The 22,993-nt window shown below is 42.3% G+C and overlaps 1 protein-coding gene across 1 annotated transcript in view; it reads left to right on the top strand.

Annotated features, from left to right (window-relative positions):
- Window positions 1-5,811: 5,811 nt before the first annotated feature.
- Window positions 5,812-22,993, top strand: part of LOC148025749 (uncharacterized) — a 38,949-nt gene continuing 21,767 nt past the window's right edge. Inside the window, exons 1-2 of the mRNA XM_087692983.1 lie at window positions 5,812-6,668; window positions 6,769-7,072. Of these exons, the coding sequence (XP_087549109.1) occupies window positions 6,890-7,072 (183 nt within the window). The 5' untranslated portion in view covers window positions 5,812-6,668; window positions 6,769-6,889. The remainder of the gene's footprint in view (window positions 6,669-6,768; window positions 7,073-22,993) is intronic.

Raw genomic sequence — 22,993 nt, 5'->3', positions numbered from 1 at the left:
GCCTCATTTTCAGCATAAACAGCTTATTGTAATGGCACTATAGCTGTTGTAAAATCAGCTATAAAGAGTACTGAACGCTCATTAAGAGGGCTAAGAGATGTTTGCGTCTCATAGAAGACAGCATGACGGCTGCATATGACCTGCTGGGCATCCAAATCCCATAACCTGTAGGCCTTAAAGTCACCATCTCCATAACTAAGGAGGATACATCTACGTGACATAGGCTCATGTGGCATACGTACAGATGCTAGACAACCAAACATCCTCAAGTAATCATAGGAGGGTTGCATGCCACTCCATGCCTCATGGGGTGTAATATCATCCAAGGTCAAGCACGACGTCCTGTTAACCAAATAGATTGTTGTCATAAGGGCCTCAGCTCAAAAGCCATAAGACAACCCAGTTGTGGTAAGCATAGCAGCAACCTTTGCTTGTAAGGTCAGACACATGCCATGAGCAATCCCGTAATACCGTGGGCACAAGAAATCAATGTCATACTGTGCTGACAAGAGGTCTGAAAGCTGGGAGAGAGAGCATGACTCTCATAATCCATCTGGAAGCACCTAGGCCCGCTACCAGCAGAATCCATAAACATGTCAAGCATAACTGCAACATCCTCAATTTGCACCAAGGGAAAAGCCCAAACACGATGGGTAGCATGATCAACAAAGGTCACAAAGTATGACACTCCACCAAGTGACTAGGAAGGCATAGGTCCATATACTGCACAATCGACAAGATCTAGAGGAGCATGCCTCGTACGATCACCATAAGCCAAGTGTGCTCTGCAAGGACCAAGAGTACAATCAAGGCAAGCATCAAGATCTGTAAGTGACATAGGAGGCAACAATGAGTCTGAACAAGACAAGATCTCCATCTCTTTGTGGTGCATATGGCCTAGGCGATAATGCCATAACAATGCATGTGTTATCCAGATAACTACAACCATAGAATCTCCCACATGAGAGACATGCACTAGGTAATGAGAACCAACTCGAGAACCTCTAGCCAAAACCAAGCAACCATGACAGTCTTCCTTGACCTATCCTGAAGAGAAACGGAGTAACCTACATCATGCAACAACTGAGTGACAGAAATCAGGCTCTTACTAAGCATGGGAACATGTAGAACATCCTTGAGCATAAGAGAAGTCCCATTAGGCAAAGCTAGGTATATGTTCCCTGTACCAACAATAGCATAAGTCTGCTCAAGGCCCAAATCAATACATCCATCAACCTCCCTATAAGAAGAGAACCATGCTTTAAGAGGGGTAACATGACAAGATGCCATAGAGTCGAAAAGCCAATCAAAGGCATGGGCCTGATCATTGAGCAAGTAAGATGTAGGGAAACTAGATGACAGGAGGACATGCTCAACTGCATCATCATGGGTAACTGCATGTACCTCACCACTCGAAAGAGTGGTAATACTTGCTGCATCACTGACTCTCTGCTCATGTCGAGTTCGTCTCTGTCTCTGTTGCTCTCTAATTTGTCTAAAGCATTTTCTTTGAACATGCCCAAGCTTCCCACAATGGAAGCAAACAACATCTGAAGTAGAAGAACGTATCGAAGATGACAATGAATCCAAGTCATCATGAATAGGGCTATCCATAGCATCCATGGAGCTCAAGCAGTCGAGGGTTGTCCCAACATAGGAAACCTGCTCATAAAGGCAATCATCTGCTAGTACATCAGTGGTAGAAGCATGCTGCAAATGCTCATGAAACCTTAATGGATGGGAGGACATAAAGGCATCAATCAAGGATGCAAAAGCTCCCACATGAAGAAGAGTCGTAGCCAACTGCATGACATAACCAACCACAGTACAATAAAGCATAAGACATCTCTCATAAGAGCATATGATATTCAGCCATGAAATCAGCCCATAACCATATGCATACGCATAGCTCTACAGTACATCATGCCACCAAGGAACATCCAAGTCAAGCAAAGACCGACAAGTGGCAAAGAATCCTGCAAGAGTCAAGCTCCAGGTGAAGCCCAAACATCTATACAACAACATCTAAATAAGTGGCTCTGTAAGGTTAGTAGACCATGTGCATAGACAGGTAAGCATACATAGCATCTGCTCTCTAACATGGACGAGCAACAGGAGCCCAACTAGCATAGAAGCTAGACAACAGAGGAGCAAGAAAGCCATAACTGTAAATCCCAAGCACTATCCAAGTCCACTGATCAGTAAGTATCCCGCATATCAAATGCAAATGAGCAATCACAGCTCAATAGGCAACTGCCAAAACAAGGGAGCAGTTCAATGCTCAATACCTGTAAGTGCATTCAAGTAATAGCCAAGATCCATAATCGAAGCATCAAATCCCATATAGCATCCAAGGTCGTAACGAAAAAGCCAAGTTGTAACGGAAAAAACCAATTCAATGTCCAACTGCTCAAGGGAATACTCAAATGAATGTTGAGACGAGCTCAAACAAATGCCATCCACAGCCAAAGCATAAAGCATTCACCAAGATATCATAACTCGTACTGGGTAGCCTAGGCATAAACCTGTCAGAGAATTTGAATCTTTAACAAACTGAAGATAGTCAAACCCAAATCAAGCTCTAATCTCAGCTCAAAAGCATTCCGGAGCATAAACAAGACATGTGGCATAGTCCAAATACATCATGACATCATACCAAGTAGCTGGGAGCACCCTGTGACCAATAAGCATAACCCAATAGTATCATAAATAGCTTCAGCCCTGAAGTTTCCAGCAGCATATAACCTCTGTAAACTGAGCAAATTAGTGCTCAATCCAAGCTCAAATCCATAGGCATACATTCCTGTATGTATAGGCACCAACCGGGCATAATCGGGCATCAAATGCCAAGACCTGTAAGCATAAAATTGAAGTAATAGGTGGCTGCCCTGTTTTGGACAGATCTGGGATTGTTCAAAATAGTCAATGGCTGAGCTAAATCAGCTCCGAATGCGTCTCACATAAGAGGCATAATATCCACAAGTGATCCGATATCAATAGACATCAGTAGAAGCATCACATAAGCCATATGCATACAAATACATGCTGTCTCAGACCTGAAATTTGTTGTAGAATATTTTGTCATCAGAATTTGGCAAATTTGACATCACCATTGCGTCCAAAGCGTGTCAAAACCCCAACTTAGACTCTTACCTTGCTTGAATCGGGTTCTGAATGCCTGAGATATGACAAAAAGAGTGATTTTTTGGGCCGGATTCTGAAACAAGCGCAAAAAAATGTGACCTAGCTGGGGGGGTCTGCTGTCCCACGTGTCAAAAATGGGGTCCAAAGGGGGCACAAATGGTGGCCAAAGAAGGCCTACACCAAGCCTTGATAGGCTGGAAGCAAGATCCAAGTGAAGGAAGCTCCAAGAGGTGTGAGTTATGGCTGCCCACAACCTGTGAAAACCCTGTTGAGCTGAAAACTGAGTGAGAATGAAGATCTCATACCTCGTGTGGAAGGCTGGGATGAGCTCTTGAAGACCCGCTCTGATACCGATTGAAGGGGATGCAATGGCAGTGGAGAAGGAGAAGAGGAAGATGTGGGAGAGAAGAGCACACACAATGTAGGTGCTATCCAACTGAACTGACAGCCTTATTGCACTATCATATTATATATGAATAAAGAATGGGCGGTCACAATATACATGGGTAGGCCCAGAGGCCTTTTACCCCAACACCCCAATGATCTGGCATGAATATGTGGGCATACAAGCATCAATAGAGCTCCAAACAATGAGGTGTATGCTGTCCTTGTGTGCATTACAACATGCTACCCTATTCATATAGAGAATGGTTGAAGCTTAGATACTCAAGATTAATGCTCAATGCCATAAGATCATTTACGGGAGTAATGTTGAGTCTAACCAAGGTTGCCAAGAGATCATCGAAGCTTGAGTGAGAGCACAATTAAGCGAAAGCAATGTAGAAGTGAGCTATGCAAATGGAGCAAGGGAGTAAGAGAAATAGACTTAAGATGTGGGAACTCCAATTGCCGCAATGTGTGACCGAGCCTTCCTTTATTCAAATATTACTAAACGAATAAAGAATGAAGTGACAGTGATTCGCCACTTGTAGTGTATAAGTGTGCCGATACTATCAGTGTAGTAATATATGGGTAGCATAGGCACAGACACCTTTACTCCCAATATTTGCTATGGTGGCTATGATACTACATTCGTGGGTTACATTGACTCCAACTGAGCTCCAACTATGCAGAACATGGAAATAATAGGAAGTCCACCTTTGGACATGTCTTTACTTTTGCTGGAGGTGTTGTTTCTTGGATGTTTAGGGTGCAGAAATACACAGCTTTATCTATTGCAAATGTAGAGTATATTGTAGCTACTATTGAAGCTTGCAAGGAGCCTGTATGGTTAGGTTATTTGGTGGTAGACCTTGGTATTACTATTACTCCTACACTACATTTGGATTCTATGAGTGCTATTTAGTTGGCTACGAATCGGGTCTTCCATGTGAAGACAAAGCACATTGAGGTGTGTTATCACTTCATTAGGGAGGTGGTAGAGGATAAGTTTAGTGAGCTTGTTAAAATCTCGACTGACGAGAATCATGCAAATTTGCTCACTAAAAGTTTCTCAACATAATGTTTTGCCTTTCTTAGAAAGATGATGAACGTAGGATGAGATGATGTCTATTCCTCATCCTATTGTACTTTATGTACATTTGTACTTTGTCACTTTTTTCTTATTCTCTTCTTACTTGAGGCACTTTTACCTTTAAGTGGAAAGTTGTTGGGGGTAAAGGCACTTGTGCCTATGTAGCCTTGTATATACTACATACACTGTGCTCATACACATGTACACTATAGGTAGCAATCACTTATCACTTTTACTTTATTCATTATTATTTTTCATAACTATTAAATAAGGGAAGGCTAGTCACACATTGTGACTGTTGGAGTTCCAACATCTTGTGTCTCTCTCTCTTGCTCTCTTGCTCTATCCACCATAGCTCTTGCTTTGCTCTTACTTCTGCTTCTATTCTTCCATTTAGGCTCAACCTTTCACTTGGATATCAATGAGACTGGTAAATTGTGAGCATTTAGGAGGTGTGCACCTAGGGCAAGTGTAAGACTCACTAATGAAATTAAGGCCTTAATAGAGTGCTTTTGGGAGGAGCATTATAGTGCATTTCTTAAATTTAAGAAGGTGCTACAAAAGCATATGGGGTATATGTGATATGCCAAGATTGGGGTACTAGTTATACTAAGATGTTTCGAGACAGGTCATGGCAAGGGTGGGCTTAAGAATTGGAACTTGGAATGCCAATCAACCCTCTTTTTTCAGAGCTACTAAATCACATTTGCAAATCCATCAACCATAATCTCTCTCTTATTCCAAGAGATCCAAATTCTAGATCTAGTGTTCCAAATATCATTTTTAGATAGTTGGGCCGAGATAACATTAAAAAAGGCTAAGAGCAACACATTCTATATGAATAAGCCTCCAAATTCCAATCCATACACCAACTAGAAACCCCCATAGCCACTTTAAAGGCAATTTAATAAGCCCACAAGTCTAAATCCATCATCTCAATGTAGTTTGTTTGATATTCATCCACCACTTTGATGAGAATGCTCTTGGTGCCAGAACTTGACAAATTATTTTTAATAATGAAAATTTACAACAAACCCTGGTATTTCTTTGTTTTGTGAAGACAGGTTTGTTTGGTTTGGCAAATGTGCGTTTTTTTCCTTCAAGTGGAGTTATTGGGGTCTTAAACAACGGATTAGGGAAGGAAGGAGAAAAAGAAACTGCACCTATAAATAGGGCCACTTGTGCGTAGTTTTTCTGTTTGGGTGGAGCGCAGTAGGGGAAGGGTTTTTGCCCTTTTTTCTGTCGATCCCTCGGCCTCCATCGCCATCGCTGAGACGCCCAAGCGAGCTCTGGTTTCCCCCCCGGGGCATGGCACCCTCCTCCCACCCACAGCATCTCCAGCCGCCCTGCAGCCGCTGTGCCGCAAGCATCAAAGAAGAGGAAGACATCTCAGTAACTGTCACCTTGCGCCTCGCCTGAGCTTCTTGTGGCTCGCTGCCAATCCTCACATTCCCTGCTGAATGTCCCTTCCCTGCTCACTTGATAAGGGTTTCGCCTCCCCCCGTCGTTTGCATCTGTGCACAATTTTTGGTCTCTCCAACTCCCCCTCCCCCCCCATCGTCATGCCCTATTTTGCATCGCGGCTATGACGCTTCATGCTCACAGGTAGCTTGGTTGGCTTCCGTTTTTCAGCAGATCATCGAACTGACTGGAAGTTTTTTGGATTACAAGATTAAAAGTTAATCCATTCCCGTGTTCCATAGAGATAACCGCCACACCATCGTCATTAGGGTTTGGCTCTGTATTAAAGATGCACACTAGCTTCTGCTAGATGCTTGAAAGCGTCATAGTAGTTTCAAGCTCTCAAATAAGCTACACTTTGGCTAAAAGATTTTAAAACAGCCAAATATACCTTACATGTGTCGAAATCAAGGACTCTTGGACATCATCTACCTTGGATTAAACTATAGGCGTGAACATCATTATCTGCTTGTGGCACAAGGCTGTCCAATCTGCTCATCAGTTCATGCCGTGATCAACCTGCCACACCTCCACAAGATTATCTTGGATAAGCGCACAGGGAACAGAGCAAGCTGTTTGTAGCTAGAAGGTGCTAAAATGCTTCTCACTTGATGCATTTTTTCAGTGCTGTTATCATGGTTTTTTACATGAGCTTGTTTATATGCTTTTCCCTTGTCCTGGAAAAACAGGAAGCTGTTGTAGCTTTGGCCATGGTAGTGGAGAGAATAAGGACTTCAAATCTTGTACAGACCGATTTTGCTTCTGCCTGTGTTATCCTTTATCATCAGACTTGGCTTTGGATGCATTGATATGGTGAGGGATTTGAGGCATTGTGGAGAACTGGTGATCACTATCATCGGCATTGTGTGGGGAAGGAACCGGAACAATTCTTACCCATTGCTTTCCAGGCTTTTCTTCATGTCTCGGTGTTATCCATATCCTCCTCCAGGCTATGAGAAAAAGGCCCAAGCTGAATTGGGGTTAACACAGAAGGTAAGTTAGTGTTTCTAAATCTGCTTTCATATGTTCTGCATCCAGATTGGGGGTATGCTTTCTTTAACATTCTAAGGCTTTACTCATTTGTGTAGCATCATGCATGGGATCTTGGCGCTTGAATATTTTAAGCTTTTACTTGTTTGTGTAGCATGGCTTTTTGGGCCTTTTTGAGAGCCTGAAACTCTATATGCTTGATGTGGAATTTGAATATTGAAGCCTTACAGGACCTAACTCTGTTTAATACGGGAGATAATTCTTAGAGGAACGAATGTGCACATCTTGTAAATAATCACCAACAGAGTAGGTTATGCATCTTTGGCACTTTTGTTTCCAATCTTGTTAAGCCTTTAGTTAGAATATGGATTTCGCTACTTATGAGGCCAGGGAAGCTGGACTGAAAAGTGTTAGATATAAGCAAAGAAAGTTAAAGTAGAAACTGGACGAGAAATGGCAGTTGCATGTCAAATTTAAAAATAAATGTGCTGTTGCAGGTATGCCTAACATGGGCTACTCTGACTTCTGCATTCTAACTGTACAGATCCAGAAACAACTTGCAAGGCCCGAGGGTTGCCAGCATTTAGTGATCACCAGGCTCTATCACTTGTCAGTATAATAGTGGCTAGCTATATATGGCAGCAACTATTGTTACTTTCTTGAAGGCCTTAACCTACACATTTCACTTTGCCACTCCAGCAGCCAGCTAAGACAATTGCAGTTCCATTTAGCTCAACTTAAGCAGGCTACTTCTTTTAGCGCTCCTTAAGTGTTTTGGGGCTTTTCTGTTGCCGCCAGCATTACCTATTCTGTGTGACCACAATAGCAGCAGGACTGCAATGTCAGCATTGTTATGCCATGTTTGGCCTGCTAGCACACCACATCTGTATGGTTGCAAGTCACAATGCCGTGGTCTAAGCTGTTAGCATGAAAAGTCAGCCATTGATTCCAACATGCCTCGGTTCAGTTCAGATCATTGCCTTGGCTGCAGCTCTCCTGCAGCTTCATTGCTTTGGCCAATGATTCATATCAAGGTGATTTGACCACAGCCTGTCTCCTGGTTATGGTCAAACTGATAACCAGTGACCTGTCCTTTGGGCAGGCCAAGTTTTGCTTACAGCAGCAATTACTAACTCTGTGAACCCTTTTTCCTCAATGTTGTGTGTGCAGCTGTAGTAGTATATCTGCAGCATGAGGGAATAGAGGTCTAGCATTTGAAATAGCATAATAAGTAACTTTTTGGAGCCTGAAGTCAATGGTTACAAGAGTGGGGTGCCACATAGTATGGCATCCCAATATGTATCTTTGGGATATTGCTTCAGTCCAGACAGCATCACAGTTGGTGCAGGAGGGTAGCAGCTTTGTAATCTCTTTCTGGAGACCATAGAGTGAGCTTGTAGCCCAAGCCCCTGGGGTGGTTGTACTTTGCCCATTGAGGTTATTACCTAGTATTGCCAATGTGTTAGTGGTTCTAATTCTAAGAACAATTTCTATCAGACCCTAGAGTTCCTCGAGTCAGGATCTTTCTTTAATGTTCCCCTAGAACATGGAGAACATGATGGTTTGGCATTTTCTTTAAATAACAACAGTGACACCAACAAGTCCATGGAGCAACAACCACAACAAGATTTTTGTAAGGCTGAGATGTGATGATTTTTGGTGTAAGTAACTTTAAGGCTTGAGATGTGCAACTTGTTGAACCATGGAGAACCCCATATATATATATTCCTGCTATATGACTTGCTCTTGTCCTCATGTCATCCCCCTAACGTGACTCTCTCATGTTAAGTTGACTCGTTTATTGCTTAGGTCCACACATCTTGCTGTCATTGTGCCATGTAGTGGATACCATGCATTTGTACTTTGCCACCATTTATGATTCTCCTTTGTAGTGTGGTGTGAGTATTGGGGAGATTGCTATTACTCACACTCATAGAGCTTGTTTGTTTTGTTCCTTTGGTCTCCCCATGTGCCTTACATTCAGCCAGAGGGAGATTGTTGCACAAGGTACCTTCTAATAGGCAAAGCTTTCCATTTCATATCAAGGCCAAGGCCTAGTTGTGGTTCTAGAAGATAACTCGAATTCACTAAATAGGCCTTGCACTTCAGCTAGATCCATTTAGGAGTGGCCTCATTGTGAGCACCTTTTGTGATGGCTGCCAAGAATCTTGGTCAAGTTGTGTTTGGATGCATCCTTCGAAGTCAATAATGATTATATTTTCTCTTGTTTAATTTCAAACAAATTCTGAGGGCAAAGTAGGCAATTTAAACAACTTTTATGTACCATAAAGTTTGGTACATCTTTTGGATAGATCTATCTATTGTATTAGTTGAACCATAGGTCAAGATTGTGGGGCTTTTCAAGTTCATCATTGCAGAATTGACTTGCAACCACACGTGCTTTGATTGGGAGTAATGTTAGTTTTTCCCATGTTTTATATTGACCACATGAGTGAGAAGTTTATCCAATTATAGTCATCATGAAATTGAATTTCACTCATTGTGTTCATTAAACTCAAACATGAGCTTGGATGTAGTGTTGGTATGTAGATGTTTGGATGTATTTTGACCCCTCAAATCTTATTGTTCCCAATGCTTGAACTATGCATGAGTGCTCTTGATATTTGGTTTAGTCTTGTAAACCATGTTAATAGTCATTATTGAATGTAATTCTTGCATGTAAATTAGGTGAATTTTGATGTTATGGGTATTGAGTGAGAGGGTTAACTAGAAGATGCATCACAAGTGGGTGTACGCCATTGGTTGCTATAGGCACCTTAATTTTGATTTTGAAGTGTGGTCCCGCGAGGGTAGAGGCTTGAGAGGGATGTTTACCCTTGACTTTATTATGACACTCCTCATGTACATGGCTAGGTTTTTAAACATTGGCTACAATACATATTCTTTTTAGGAATGTTATTCTAGTTGGGTTTCTTGATGCTATCACGAGAAATTTCTTGATCGATTACTAGTGCCAACCTCCTTTTGAAGAAGAAGCAAGCTTTTAATGTACTTAGTTGTGCAATCTTGCAAATTGCCATAGCTGGCATTGAAAGTCATATGGTAGGCATGCGGGGAAGGGAGACAGACTTGTGCACAATTTAAGTATTTGGGTTAGCTTGTTGAGAAATAATGTAACTCGATCGTTTTTAGCTTTGGAAGGCTAATGGTAGTGAACTTACGCAGTAATAAATCTCTGTTGTTTATACATAAACCAGCCATGCTAGGGGCAAATACTGCAGAAATTTACCAAATTTTGCAACAAATGTCACAATTCCAGGTCTAATAGTGCATAAATGTCAATCAATCTGACCTAGCTGAGCAAAACTTCAGCAAAACATGTAAAGTCCTAATTTTTTCGAGTCCAATGTCAGGAAATTTTACTAGAATGAGCAAAATTTCGATAAACTTGACAAAATCCCCAATTTTATTGAGGTCAACATGCACAATATATGCAAATTTTGACACGAATGTCACTGCCAGGCACAAACAGGATTAAATCTGGGAAAAGCCCCAAATTTTCGGACTCAAATTTTCCCAAGTTTGAAACCTGTGCTTCCATGTGCGAACTCCCATCAGAGGAGGGGGATGAGAGAAATTTAGGAAATTTTTGATTGAAAAAAAAAAGACTCGGGGAGAGGGGGTCCGTTGACCTGCCGTCTCGTCGGGTCGTGATCGTGTAGCTCGCGTCTTCTTACCAACCGTTGAAACCCGTCTCGTCCCGTTGCCTATCTTCTTACTAGTCCCCCGCCTGGTTGTCGCGATTGACCCTACCCTGTCTCAATGTTGATTGTGCTTGGACCTGCGGCCCAATTGTGAGGACCCGCACTGGTTTCACTGGACCTCTGTCAAGTTTGCCTGTTGTCCCGTTGACCAGTCAGCTGGCTGGAACCTGACGACTAGTGCTAATCGTGAGCAATATGTTTGACCTGTTAGTTTCAATGACGATTGCCCTGCAATGAGGCTGTCGACTTGTACCGTCAGCTCTGATACTAGTTGTTAGAGATGTTGGCAGCTGGAGTGAGTAGGCGAGAGAGAGAGAGAGAGAGAGAGAGAGAGAGAGTATTCTTGGTCCTTTTACGAAAAAAAAAAGAGAGTATTCTTGGTCTATCAACAATATGTTGGTACACAAAGAATAAAATGTATTTATACTTAGGGCACGTAAAGGGTGCATTCACATGTACAATCGAATAATACATGTGCACTATGCATTGAGGTGATTAAAGGGCCTTTATCCCAACATTTATTTCTTGAGCTTCTAGCAGATCTTTAGTTAAATGGGTTTCTCTAGTTCTGGTTTCATGGAAGACTTACCTTTTTAGCAAACCTATAAATAAAACATTGTGTTTTTCAATAAATGGGAAGTTGAAGTTGATAAGAATCTTTATTTATTTTGTCAATAACTTTGGAAGGACAAAAGTATCCATCCGATAGCATTGGATCAAAACCTTGTATTAGTCTATTTTTATCAAATTTTAGCAAGATATATTGATCATATATACCCTTGTTGAAAGCTGTAATAATTTTTAGATTGGCAAATGGCTAAGTGTATCTGTCGTGTTGACTATCATAGTCAACATTGTACTTGGCATATTTCTTAAAAGTTTTGTCCAATAAGGTTCGTTTTTCAAATCTCTCTTCATTTGGCAGTACATCAAAGATCATGGGCTTTCAGTCGTGATACCTAACATTACCTTGCATTCTCCTAGTATAGTGCATGGTTGCTCGAACTTGATCCATGTTTGTTTTTAAAAATTTGAAGCAAACTCATCAAGCAGCAAAAATATTATCTTTAGTGCAAATGATTGGAGGAGCAATCACTTTAGCATGTATCATTCCATTTGGAGCTTTGCCTCTAGATGAGTGCATTGTATTCTTGTAAGCAAACTCTAGTTAAAATATATACTTTTTCTATTGTGATTAATGTTCACTAATACAAACTTTCAATATAGCCAAAAGAAAGAGATTCATCGTCTTCATTTTGGTCCTCAATTTGAGGATGAAAAGAACTTTAAAGTGATTTCCAAGTTTTCAAACAAAGCTTGCTAAAATTGCTTGTGAATTTGGAATCTCTATCTAAGACGATTTCAGAAGACGTATTATACACTTTGAAGGTATCCATTGTGATAGATTCCATGGAGCATTAGAGCATTATGCATTAGAAGTGATTATAGAAATCTCAAAGTCTTTTGCCTATTATACTATCTCAGAGTCTTTTGCCTATTATACTTAGATTTTCGACATGCTAGACAAACCTCAGTTAAAATGTGTATATCTCTTTGTGATATTGGCCAATAAAAGAAGTGCCTAATTGCACTTAAGTTGGATGTCCTCTATTAATGTCCTATATAAGGGGGTTTATGACCTTGTAAGCACCTTCTTTCAGATAGGAAGGTGATTATTTATGAGATAGTAATCGTTTTTGATGGAATAATCTAGATGTGAACCTCTTTATTATGAATTGGCCCACATTGTTGCAAAATCAACATCTTTATTGTAAGCTTGGAAATTCTCATGGTGAGCCATTATAATAGTTGCAATCCAAGGCACTCTAGAAAGTGCACTAGTAGCAACCCTATGCTTCCAAGAGTGTACATAATTTCAAAATGAAACACAGATAATATATATTTTTATCTTGGATGTTTCTCCTATAAATGCTTTTGAGATTTGAAATACTTCAAGATTTAATAATTAGTTTTTATGAGAAATTCATTATCTAAAAGATCATGCTTCCACATATTCAAAGTATAAACCACAACGAAGAGCTGCTTTTCATAAATGTCATACATTTTCTCCATATGGGTTAAAGTACGAATATCAAAGGCTATGGTATGGCCTTGTTGATTGAGCATTGCACTAATACAATCACTGCAAGCATCCATTTCCACTAGAAATGATTGCATTGAATCTAAAAGAATATGAATAGGTTCGAAAGAGGAGAAGCCATATGTGGAAAATGCTTGATAAAGTGGTGATAGTAGGAGCATAAGCCAAGAGTGCACCTCTTGTACATCATCATGGTCATGCCATTCATGAATCAAGAGATGAAATGTCCAAGATAATTTATTTAATGCATGGAGAATTCACTCTCTTTGCCATTTATTAAGAGTTCATTTTGTTGAAATAGTTTGTGATAATACTTATGCATTTTTACTAAAAACAAGAATATCATTAAAGAAAGTAGTAATAGGCTGTTGATGATCTCTAAAGACACATTTCATCATTTAATTGAAGGCGATTCGTTTATTGGTTAATTTGAAAGGAACCATCAAGAATTTATAAAGACCAAATGAAGTAGAAAAAGTAGTTTTGTATACATTTTGTGGTATTACCTCGATTTGGTGATAACCATTCTTGAGATCAATACAGCTGATGATGATCCAAAATATTGTCGATTTTAAAAATAGAAAACCAATTCTTCATAGTGATTTTGTTAGAGGAGGTAAAGTTGATAATAAAAATCTTCAAAACAAAAATCTTTGTTTTTTAAAAAGATTTTAAGTTGCTCTCGGTTAACAACATTGAACTTAATCCTTAATGTGTTTCCAGTTACTCTAGCTTGGATCTGTTAGTAGTTATGTTTGTCATGCATTGTCATCTCATGCATATGAGCCTCATTTTGAGTTAGACGGGGACATTAGGAGCTCTAACATGTTTGTCATGTTCTTTGACGGAGGAGGCAGTCCATTCTAGAGTTTGCATTTCTTCTTTTAGTTGGTTTAAGTGTGTTTGTTAGTCAGTTTCCAATCATTTTTGCTGCCCTTGCCACATTGCGAGTGCTCCAACTGACATGAATATTATTGATGTCATGCCAGTATTTTCGGCATGATCAATTGCTGCTGACTGCATTTTAATGCAGTCGGCTGATTTTTTGTCACTCTTTGTTGTTGGTTGGCCAGTTTTTGGGAGTTTGTGCTATTTATAGCCTTGCCCCCCCATGAATTGGCAGATTATTTTGCTCATTTCCTTGGCAGGTGCTCTATTGATTGCAGTCCGCTGATTTTTTGTCACTCTGTTGTTGGTTGACCACTTTTTGGGAGTTTATGCTATTTATAGCCCTGCCCCCTACTAATTGGTAGACTATCTTGCTCATTTCCTTGGCAGGTGCTCTATCGATTGCTGCAGTCTTCTTCGTCTTTGATGTGGAGAGCAGGTTGGATATTCTTTGTCTCTTTCATCGTCATTGTCTTTGTTATTGTCACTGTTACCATCATTGTCATTGTCTCCATCACTGTCGGTGCTACTATCATCATTTCATCTTGATCCATTGCCCTCATTGATGCCTCCGGCTGAGTGCAGGGACTGACCGATCACTCTCTTGTATTCAACATTCATCTTTAGTGAGTGCAAATTTCCTCTTTCTTCCATTGTTGTCTCTCTCTATCTATGTTTGTGTTCCTCTTTTGTTGTGTACTCTCACATGGTATCATTGCCAAAGTGAGTACAATAGTCACCCCTTTGAGAGGAGATCCCTTTGGCTGAAAACACTGGTTTTCAGCCATCTATCCTTTGCTGAAAACATAGATTTTTAGTCTACTGCTCGATACGACATAGGTAGACCATCTATAGTCCTATTGTGGCGTTGTAGTTGATTTCCACCATTTGGGACAATTTACAACAAAATGCAGGTTTTTGTGGGTGTTTGCAAGTGTTGAAGATGTCTTTTCATTGGTTCAATGGCTTTGATGACTTTGATGAGATCTCTTATCACTTCTCTAAAAGGTGGCAAGATCATTGTGAAGATCGGAGGTTCCAGCCTTGTTTTGAATGAAAATTCTCTCTTGCATAGTCACACAAATCGGAGAAGTCATCTCTTTCCCCCTCTCTTTGTCTCCCATAGGGCCCATCTTTTTGACCCTAGGATGCCTATGATTGTACTGTTAGTGCAGGTACCCGTTTTTCCTTCTCTTTCCAAAGAAGACCGTTTCCACGGATCAAATTATTCGGTTTGGTCTCGTAAGGTGGAATGTATTCTTGACACCTTTGATTTTTGGGAGTTTGTTACCCATCCTATTCCTTTGTCTTGTGGAGGATCTCAAAGTGGGATTGATGTTGGATCGTGTAACCCTATGGGATCGGCTCAATTCTAGAGCTTGGTCTTTTCGCTTTATAGGATTCTATCCTAGTGCATGTGTGTAGATTGTGGCCGGTAGTGCAAGTGTGGATAACGCTTGCTTCTTTGTAATGTTACAAGACATTTGCCCACCGAATTACTCTTGAGAAGAAATTACGAATGTGCACTATTGATGACTCTCCTTCCATTAAACATCACATCAACAGATTGGAGGACACGAGGGATGAGCTTTCTCTGCTTGGCAAGAAAATCTCTTCGGAGAATATGACCATGATTCTTTTGACTCAATTGCCCTTTGCAAAATACAATGTCTTCTACACCAGCCTTCTTACATTGAGGACTTGTGAGACTCTTTTATGGGAGGAGCTTACCTCACTTGTCTTCGAGCATGATGAGTGTCAAAAAGAGGAAGCTAGTGGATCTAGCTTCATGAAAGCTTTTTCTGTAGGTACGGGAGGGGGGAGGAAGGAGGAGGAGAAACCAAAGGCCAAGCTGAAGAAGGAGACACAAGAGCTTTGACACAGATTTAGAGAAGCCTTGATGCTACATTGGTGGAAGGGGATACATCCTGAGAAGGGGTGCTGGAAGAAGTTGTTTGCAGTCGTGTGTCTTGTGTGGTCATTTGCTGCATGTGAGCCTGAGTCTGAGTCAAATGAGGTCATTAAGAGCTCTGACATTGTCTTTGTCTGTTTTTTAATGTGCTTTAGGCACTTTCAATGGAGGGCACACTAGTGCATTTCTTTTGGGGCACTTTTGGCTATCCTAGGTGCCCATATTTTGGGCTTGGTCACTTTATTACAAGTTGTGGCCCTAGTTTGCCTATATATAGGTGGCCTACCTTTCCACCTCATTATCCATCATTGATCATTCGTGATCAGCCAGCCCTCCTCATTCTCTCATCCACTCACTATTGTCTGGCACCCACACTGACACCTAGAGTTGTGTGTTGGAGCTAATTGTGGTAGCCTTGTGGTTCGCTTTCCTCTTTCTGTTGTGCACTCTTACATTGTATCAGAGCCATTTGTGGGAGCCAAAGATTATGAAGAGGAGTGTGCTATCTATGACAAATCTAGTTGGGCGCCATCCACGCGTGCTGCATACCTTGCATTTTGCATCAATCAGTGTAGGGTGGCTTGTTTTCAGCCCATAGCAAGTTGTGTTTTACAGGGATAGGCTGTGCTTTGCATATAGGTAGCCTCTACTAGGCTGGGTTGTGCGTTTACTATCCGTTTAGGCATGTGTTTTGGGAGGGAAAACCCTTGTTTGTTGTGTTTTGGGTCTTTAGACAAGGTGACACTTTTTTTGTAGGAATATGCTCCTACATTGCTTGCATTTTTATGTAGGTAGTACACTTGCATCTGCCTTTTGCTTTCAGGTTATTGATCCCTCCTCTTACTGCCTTTTGTAAAGGGGAGGCTATGCCTCAATCAAATGACCTATTTTTTGTGCTGGGACCCTTCATTTTGACCTCAGAGGTAGGTATACAGCCTTGGACAGCATTCTATTGACTTGAGTGACCATTTAGACCTATTGGGCGACCTCCTTTTCAGGCTAGGAGCAAGGAAGATTTACATTTATAGCAGGTACTTATTGAAGGACATCTATGGCCGACGTGTATACTTTGTGGGATTGTTCTGTCTGATCACCATCCCATCACTCTTTCTTGCTATATTATTTTGGGGCTTCCTGTCCTTGGTTGGCATTGATGGGATCTCTTGAGTAGGTGCCAGCCCTAACTGTGAGTGTGTGCAATGGAAAGAGGAGAGAGAACATGGGGAGGAGACAAAGAGAACGTAGGAGAGAGAAGGAACAATGTGACTACAATGACTGAAGGTATAAGGTTGCAATAGTCAGTCCCAACATGCAACTCTGTGTCAGTGTGGGCGTTAGATGGTAGCAGGGGGATGAGAGAAAGAGAAGGGTTGGCTGTTCATGAAGGATCAATGATGTATAATCAAAGTGGGAGGGTAGGTTGCCTATATATAGGTGAAAAAGAGGAAAAACCCTAAATGTGGTCAAACCATTAAAATAATGGTCAAAAGTGCACAGAAAGAAATGTACTAATGTGGCCTTCACCTAAAGTGTCTAAAACCCATAATATTGATAGACAAAGCAATGCCAAAGCTCCTAATGTTCTCATCTGACTCAGACTGAGGTTCACAGGTAGGAGATGATTGCACAAGATACATGACTGCTAATACCCCCTCTCATAACTTGGATGTGGCAGAAGGTCAATGGGGAGGCGGATTCGAGGTTGGTAAAAAAAGTGCCAATGTTGATGAAGAAAGCCAACCAAGGAGCAAGACCCCCTCTCCATATAAAAATCCAATCAAAGTAGAAGGCCACCAAAGGGCAATGGAAATGTATAGGCCTCAAATAGATCATGCTAGAAAACTCCAGTTGGGAATGGGTGAGCCAAGTCTCTAACCCAACTAGGAGACATCAGTGAGGAACTATCGAATGCGCCATAAGCTGCATAGAAACAATAGGGACCAAGGGCCGAACGATAGGGGATGGTGGCTCGATGACGGAGAAATGGGATGGTCGCATAAAAGAAAGGCCCAAAGGAGATTGGAAACCTTGAAGAAACTCCTCACGACCCTGGGAAGTCCTTGCTGAAACACAAAGGGCTAGGAAATCCACAACCACATCACCAATATTGTTCCCCTTTGAAAGGGATGGGAGGTACGAGGGAACCACGAGAGGAGATGGTGGGGGATGGGATGGAACCCGTGGAATAGATGGTGCACAATCGGGAACGAGTATGGCAAGAGAATCCCTGGAGGGCCTTGCACAATGGAAGGGGATGGGGCATAGATAGCCCACGTTTTAGCAAACTTGCCACAAAAGTGGCTCTTGTAGAAGAATCACCTTCAAAGATGGCCAGCTTGGTGAAGACAACAAAGGTCTCGAGTCTAGGGAGGCCAAAAATTGAGAGGAGAGGAAAACCCAAGTTAAGAATATGTATGGTTGCAGAAATGGAGCTCGATGGATAGTCAGACAATAGAGGCAAGGCGCCAACAGCACGAACATGCACCGATGAAATGTCACAAGAATTGATGATACTCTTTGAGAGACAGAGATCCTATAACAAGTCACCTTGGGGAGTCATATGACCCAAGGCACCATTGGCAATGAGCCAAGGTTGTTGAGAATCTGAGATGGTCAAATAAGGCACTTCCACCTGAGAAATGTGTAGAAACACTGACTTGGTCGGTGGTAATAGCAGCAAAGGCTTTGATGTAGATCCATCCTTTGCTCTCGGATGAAGGTGAGGGTATATCCTCCAGTACTTCTCCTCGGGGTGTAGAAACACTGACTTGGTCGGTGGTAATAGCAGCAAAGGCTTTGATGTAGATCCATCCTTTGCTCTCGGATGAAGGTGAGAGTATATCCTCCAGCACTTCTCCTCGGGGTGTAAGGTCTTTCCACAATGAGGACACATGGGATATCCTCTATGCTTAGGTGGAAGATGACTCCAACTCCTTCCACGTCCCTTTCTTCTGCTTGGCTTGTCTTGTACCTGTAGATAAAGCTGCATGAACACGGCCATGCGCACAGGCTTTGCAAGAATCTGTCTCAAGGTGATGTGTTTCTTGCTCAAGAACCAATGGAACTAGTTGCTCTGAAGTGAAAGTCCCGCGGCTACGAGAAGTGAGAAGATTGGTGTAGAAAACATCATATGTCGGTGATTGAAGACGTGAGAGAAGTATCACAGCTAGGTCCTTTGAAGAAATGTCTGTGCCAAGGAATGAAAGCTCATCTTGAATGTACTCCATCCTATGGATGTGATCCCTCATCGTAGGGAAATTTGCGCGTCAGAAAGCTATCGTAACGTCAACTCAAGAGATAAGTGATGCTTGAATGTTTGGATCTGGAAGAGAGATGCCAATCTCCTCCAAATCTTTGTAGTAGTGCAGATATGTCTCACATTCATGAGCACAAAATCTGTACAACTCAATAAGAGAAGAGAGTGGGCTCTACAATTCAGCCAATCCCATAAAGCTGCTGAATCTGCGGTCACACTAGCATGAGGATCCACAGTGGGTCAGGTCATAGGGACTACACCAAAATCCCAAAGGTCATAGTTGTCAACCATAGAGGGTAGTTTGTCCCATCCAGCTTATCGGATGCGGAGAGAGGGGGTAGGACTGGCACTTGCTCAGGAGATGCTATCAATGCCAATTGGGAACTAGAAGCCTTGGAAGAATATAATGGGAAAGAGTAATAAGATCGTGGTTGGTCTAAATGATCTTGAACCACACGATCCCCCATAGCATACATGTTGGCCATAGATGTCCTTCAAGAAATACCTCCAAGAAAACAAAGAAGATGCTGCAACTGGGAAGGCTCTCCATTTGTACGGGGTCCATCAACCTATAAATCAGAAGAGACTGACGGAGAGGGGGAGTATCTGAGGTAGGAGGGACGACATGAGGCCGACGTGAAGGGGCGGATCTGCAAAATGCAGATATGGCAGCAGTAAATGCAGTCAAAGCAAGTCAAAAACCTGTCACCCAGCCAAGAGAGAGGCCACCTGGCAAAGATAGAGTGCCCAGTAAGAATTGCGGCAGAAAAATTGAGTGTGTCCAACTGTCTAGCATGTGGAGGTGTCGGCAAGCGGGCAAAGACAACCCTGTGACTGAAAACACAGACTCTGATTGCCTGTAAACAGGCCTCCCAGCACACAATAGATTGCGCTCAGTTGAGAGAGGGACTGACTGCCTGGAAAAGGCCGTCCGTGTGCTGCAGATAAGACTGCCCAGACCTGTAATAGGCTGCCCGTAAGCCAGAATCGCAAAGCTGAGGCTGGCAATCTGCAGCAAACGCAGGTTAGAACCTGCAGACATAGCCACCCAGAAGTAATAAACTGCCACCCAGGCTGCAATGTGCCACCCGGCTGGAAAACGCAGGGTTGCTGGTGTAGATGCCTGAGAAACAGGCCGCCCAGGCTGCTGGAATGCGGCCCAGGACAAAGAAGAACAGTGAGCTGTCAAACACAAGTGTTGACACGTGCTTGTGTATCTTGTAGAAGAATCCTTAATAAAGACGGTGAACTCGGCGAAGGCAACGAGGGTCCCAAGTCTAGAAAGGCATGAATTGAGAGAAGATGGAAGCCTAAGTCTAGAACATGTAGGGCCTCAGAAATGGAGCTTGATGGACCCAATAGGCACTAAAAAGAGGTCACCAATAGTGTTGATACCCTCTGACGAACAAAGATTCTGCAAGAAATCACCTCGAGAAGCCATATGACTTGATGCACTAGTGTCAATGAGCCTAGAAGACCAGACAATCGAAGAAGGCTCCTCCACTTGATAAATGTGTAGAAACACAGACTTAGTGGTGATATTGGGTGACGAAGGAGAGCTAGAAGAAGGCTCGAATGTAGATCCACCCTTCACTCTTGGACGAAGATGAGGATATTCCCTTCAACACTTCTCCTCATGGTGCATGGTTTTCCTACAATGAGGACGCATGGGATACCCTCTATGCTTCCCCACAAAATCTCTATCATGTGTTTGGCTTGTCCTATAGCTCGAGATAAAGCCACATAAGCACGGCCATGTGCACTGCCATGGGCACCGCAAGAATTTGTCTCACTATGACGCACATCTTACTCAAGCACCAATGGGACTAGCTCCTCCCAAGTGAGAGTCTCCCGACTACAAGAAGTGAGAAAACTAGCGTAGAACACGTCATATGTCAGTGACCAAAGATGTGAGAGAAGTGTCACAGTTGGTTCCTCCAAAGAAATGTCCGTACCAAGGGATGCAAGCTCATTTCGAAGCTCCTTCATCCTGTGGATGTGATCTCTCATCATAGGGGAATCTACGAAAGAAAGAAGTTGTAGCTTCAACTCGACTGATAATTGATGTCCAAATGCCTAGATTCTAAACAGAGAGATCAATCTCTCCCAAACCTTTGTGGCGGTGCAATACATCTAATGTGCACGAGCATAGAATGGTACAACTCAAAAGGAGAAAAGAGCCAGCTTTGAGATTCAACTGATCCCATAAAACTGCCAAATCCATAGTCAGGTTTCATCCCATTCCCCACGATCTACTCTAATGGTTCCATCGTATCTCCCACTCTTTCAAAGGGGGACGATATTGGTGATGCGGTTGTGGATTTTTAGGCCCTTTGTTTTTCAGAGGGAACTTTCAGGATTGTGAGGAGTTTCTTTAGGTCTTCTTATCTACTTTGGGCTTTTCCTTTATGTGGCAACCTCTTTTCTTTGTCATCAAGCCATCATCCCTTGTCGCTTGGCCCTTTGTCCCTTCTATGCAGCTTGTGGTGCCTTTGATAGTTCATCGCTATTGTCTCCTAATTGGATTAGAGGCTTGCTTAGTTCACCCATCCTTGATTGGAGTTTTTAGGAGTGATTTGTTCGAGGTCTCTTTGTTTCCATTGGCCTTTGGTGGCTTTCCAATTTATTGGATTTTTATTTGGAGAGGGGGTCTTGCTCCTTGGCTAGCATCCTTCATCAGTCGACTTCATCAGCATTGGTATTCTTCTTGCCACCCTCAGGATTCGCATCTCCTTTTCTCTTTTGCCTTGTCTAGGACTTGAGAAGGAGTGCTAACAGTTGTGTGTTTTGTGGTGATCTCTTGCTTGTGAGCCTTACTTTGAGTCACATGAGGACATTAGGAGCTCCGACATTGCCTTTGTTTGTCATTTTATGTTCTTTAGGTACTTTAGATGAGTGCATTTCTTTTCGGGCACTTTTGGTTGTCTTGGATTCTTGTATTTTGGGCCTAGCCAGTTTATTGCTAGTTGTGGCTCCATGTTGCCTATATATAGGCGGCATGCCCTCCAACTCTTAGCTAGCCCTCCTCATTCTCTCACCCCTCACTATCGTTTGCCGTCCACATTGATGTGCAGAGTTGCATGTTGAGGCTGATTGTAGCCATTACAATCATATTGTTTCTTCTCTCACATGTGCTCTCTCTTTGTCTCCTCATTGTGTTCACTTTTCTCTTTCTGTTCCGCTCTCATAGAAGTACCTTCACCTTCATTCTAGAGTGAAGAATGGAGCTTTGTCATTCGGCCTTCCTCTACCTCTATACAAGCTGTTACCTATGAGTTTGGGCTTCTTCATATCCATGTGTTGGAGGAGCCTTCTTTAGTGGTTGACTCAACTTTAGAGAGCCCTTGGTTCATTGATAGTGGTGCTTTGAGTCATATGACTCCCCAAGGAGATATGCGACACGATCTTTGTCAATTTTTGAGGATTTAGTCACTTTTGGTGACATTTGTTCGGTGCCTATTAGTGGTGTTAGCACTTTGCTGTTATTGCTTGATCGTTCCTCTCGCTCCATTGTGGAAGCCCTACATGTTCTAGACTTTGGCTTTCCACTCCTCTCCTTTTATGGCATGACTAGACTTGGTTCTCGGGTTGTATTCACTGAGTAGGCCGTGTTTATTGAGGATTCTACCTCAGGAGTTGTTTTAGCGATAGGTTTTGGCAGGAGAGCATGCTCTACTACCTCCATTCCCCTTCTCTTATGCAGGGTCCTCCAAGGTGGTTGTCTATTGCTACACCTGTTCTTGTTTATGCACCATCTATTCCGCAGGTTCTTTCCCATCCCCACCCTCTCCTCTGGTGGTTCTCTTGTATCCCCTATCCCTTTCAGAGGGGGGTGATATGAGTGACGTAGTTGGATTTATTGGTCCCTAGTGTTTCAAAGGGGGATTCCCACAATCGTGAGGAGCTTCTTCCCTGGCAGTCTACATTGAGAATCAATTCCTAGTCATTCTGCCGCCCGTGGCATGTTGCAATGCTTCATATTGCTATGTCAGCATTATTGATGTCACATCAGCATTTTTGGCATAATCAGCTGTTGTGGCCT

This window comes from Lygodium microphyllum, chromosome 14 (genome assembly GCF_053477565.2).
Source record: "Lygodium microphyllum isolate KBCC chromosome 14, Lygodium_microphyllum_v1.1.10, whole genome shotgun sequence".
Lineage (NCBI taxonomy): Eukaryota > Viridiplantae > Streptophyta > Polypodiopsida > Schizaeales > Lygodiaceae > Lygodium > Lygodium microphyllum.
The sequence above is the reverse complement of the archived record's forward strand: the minus strand, read 5'-3'. Positions and strand labels throughout refer to the sequence as shown.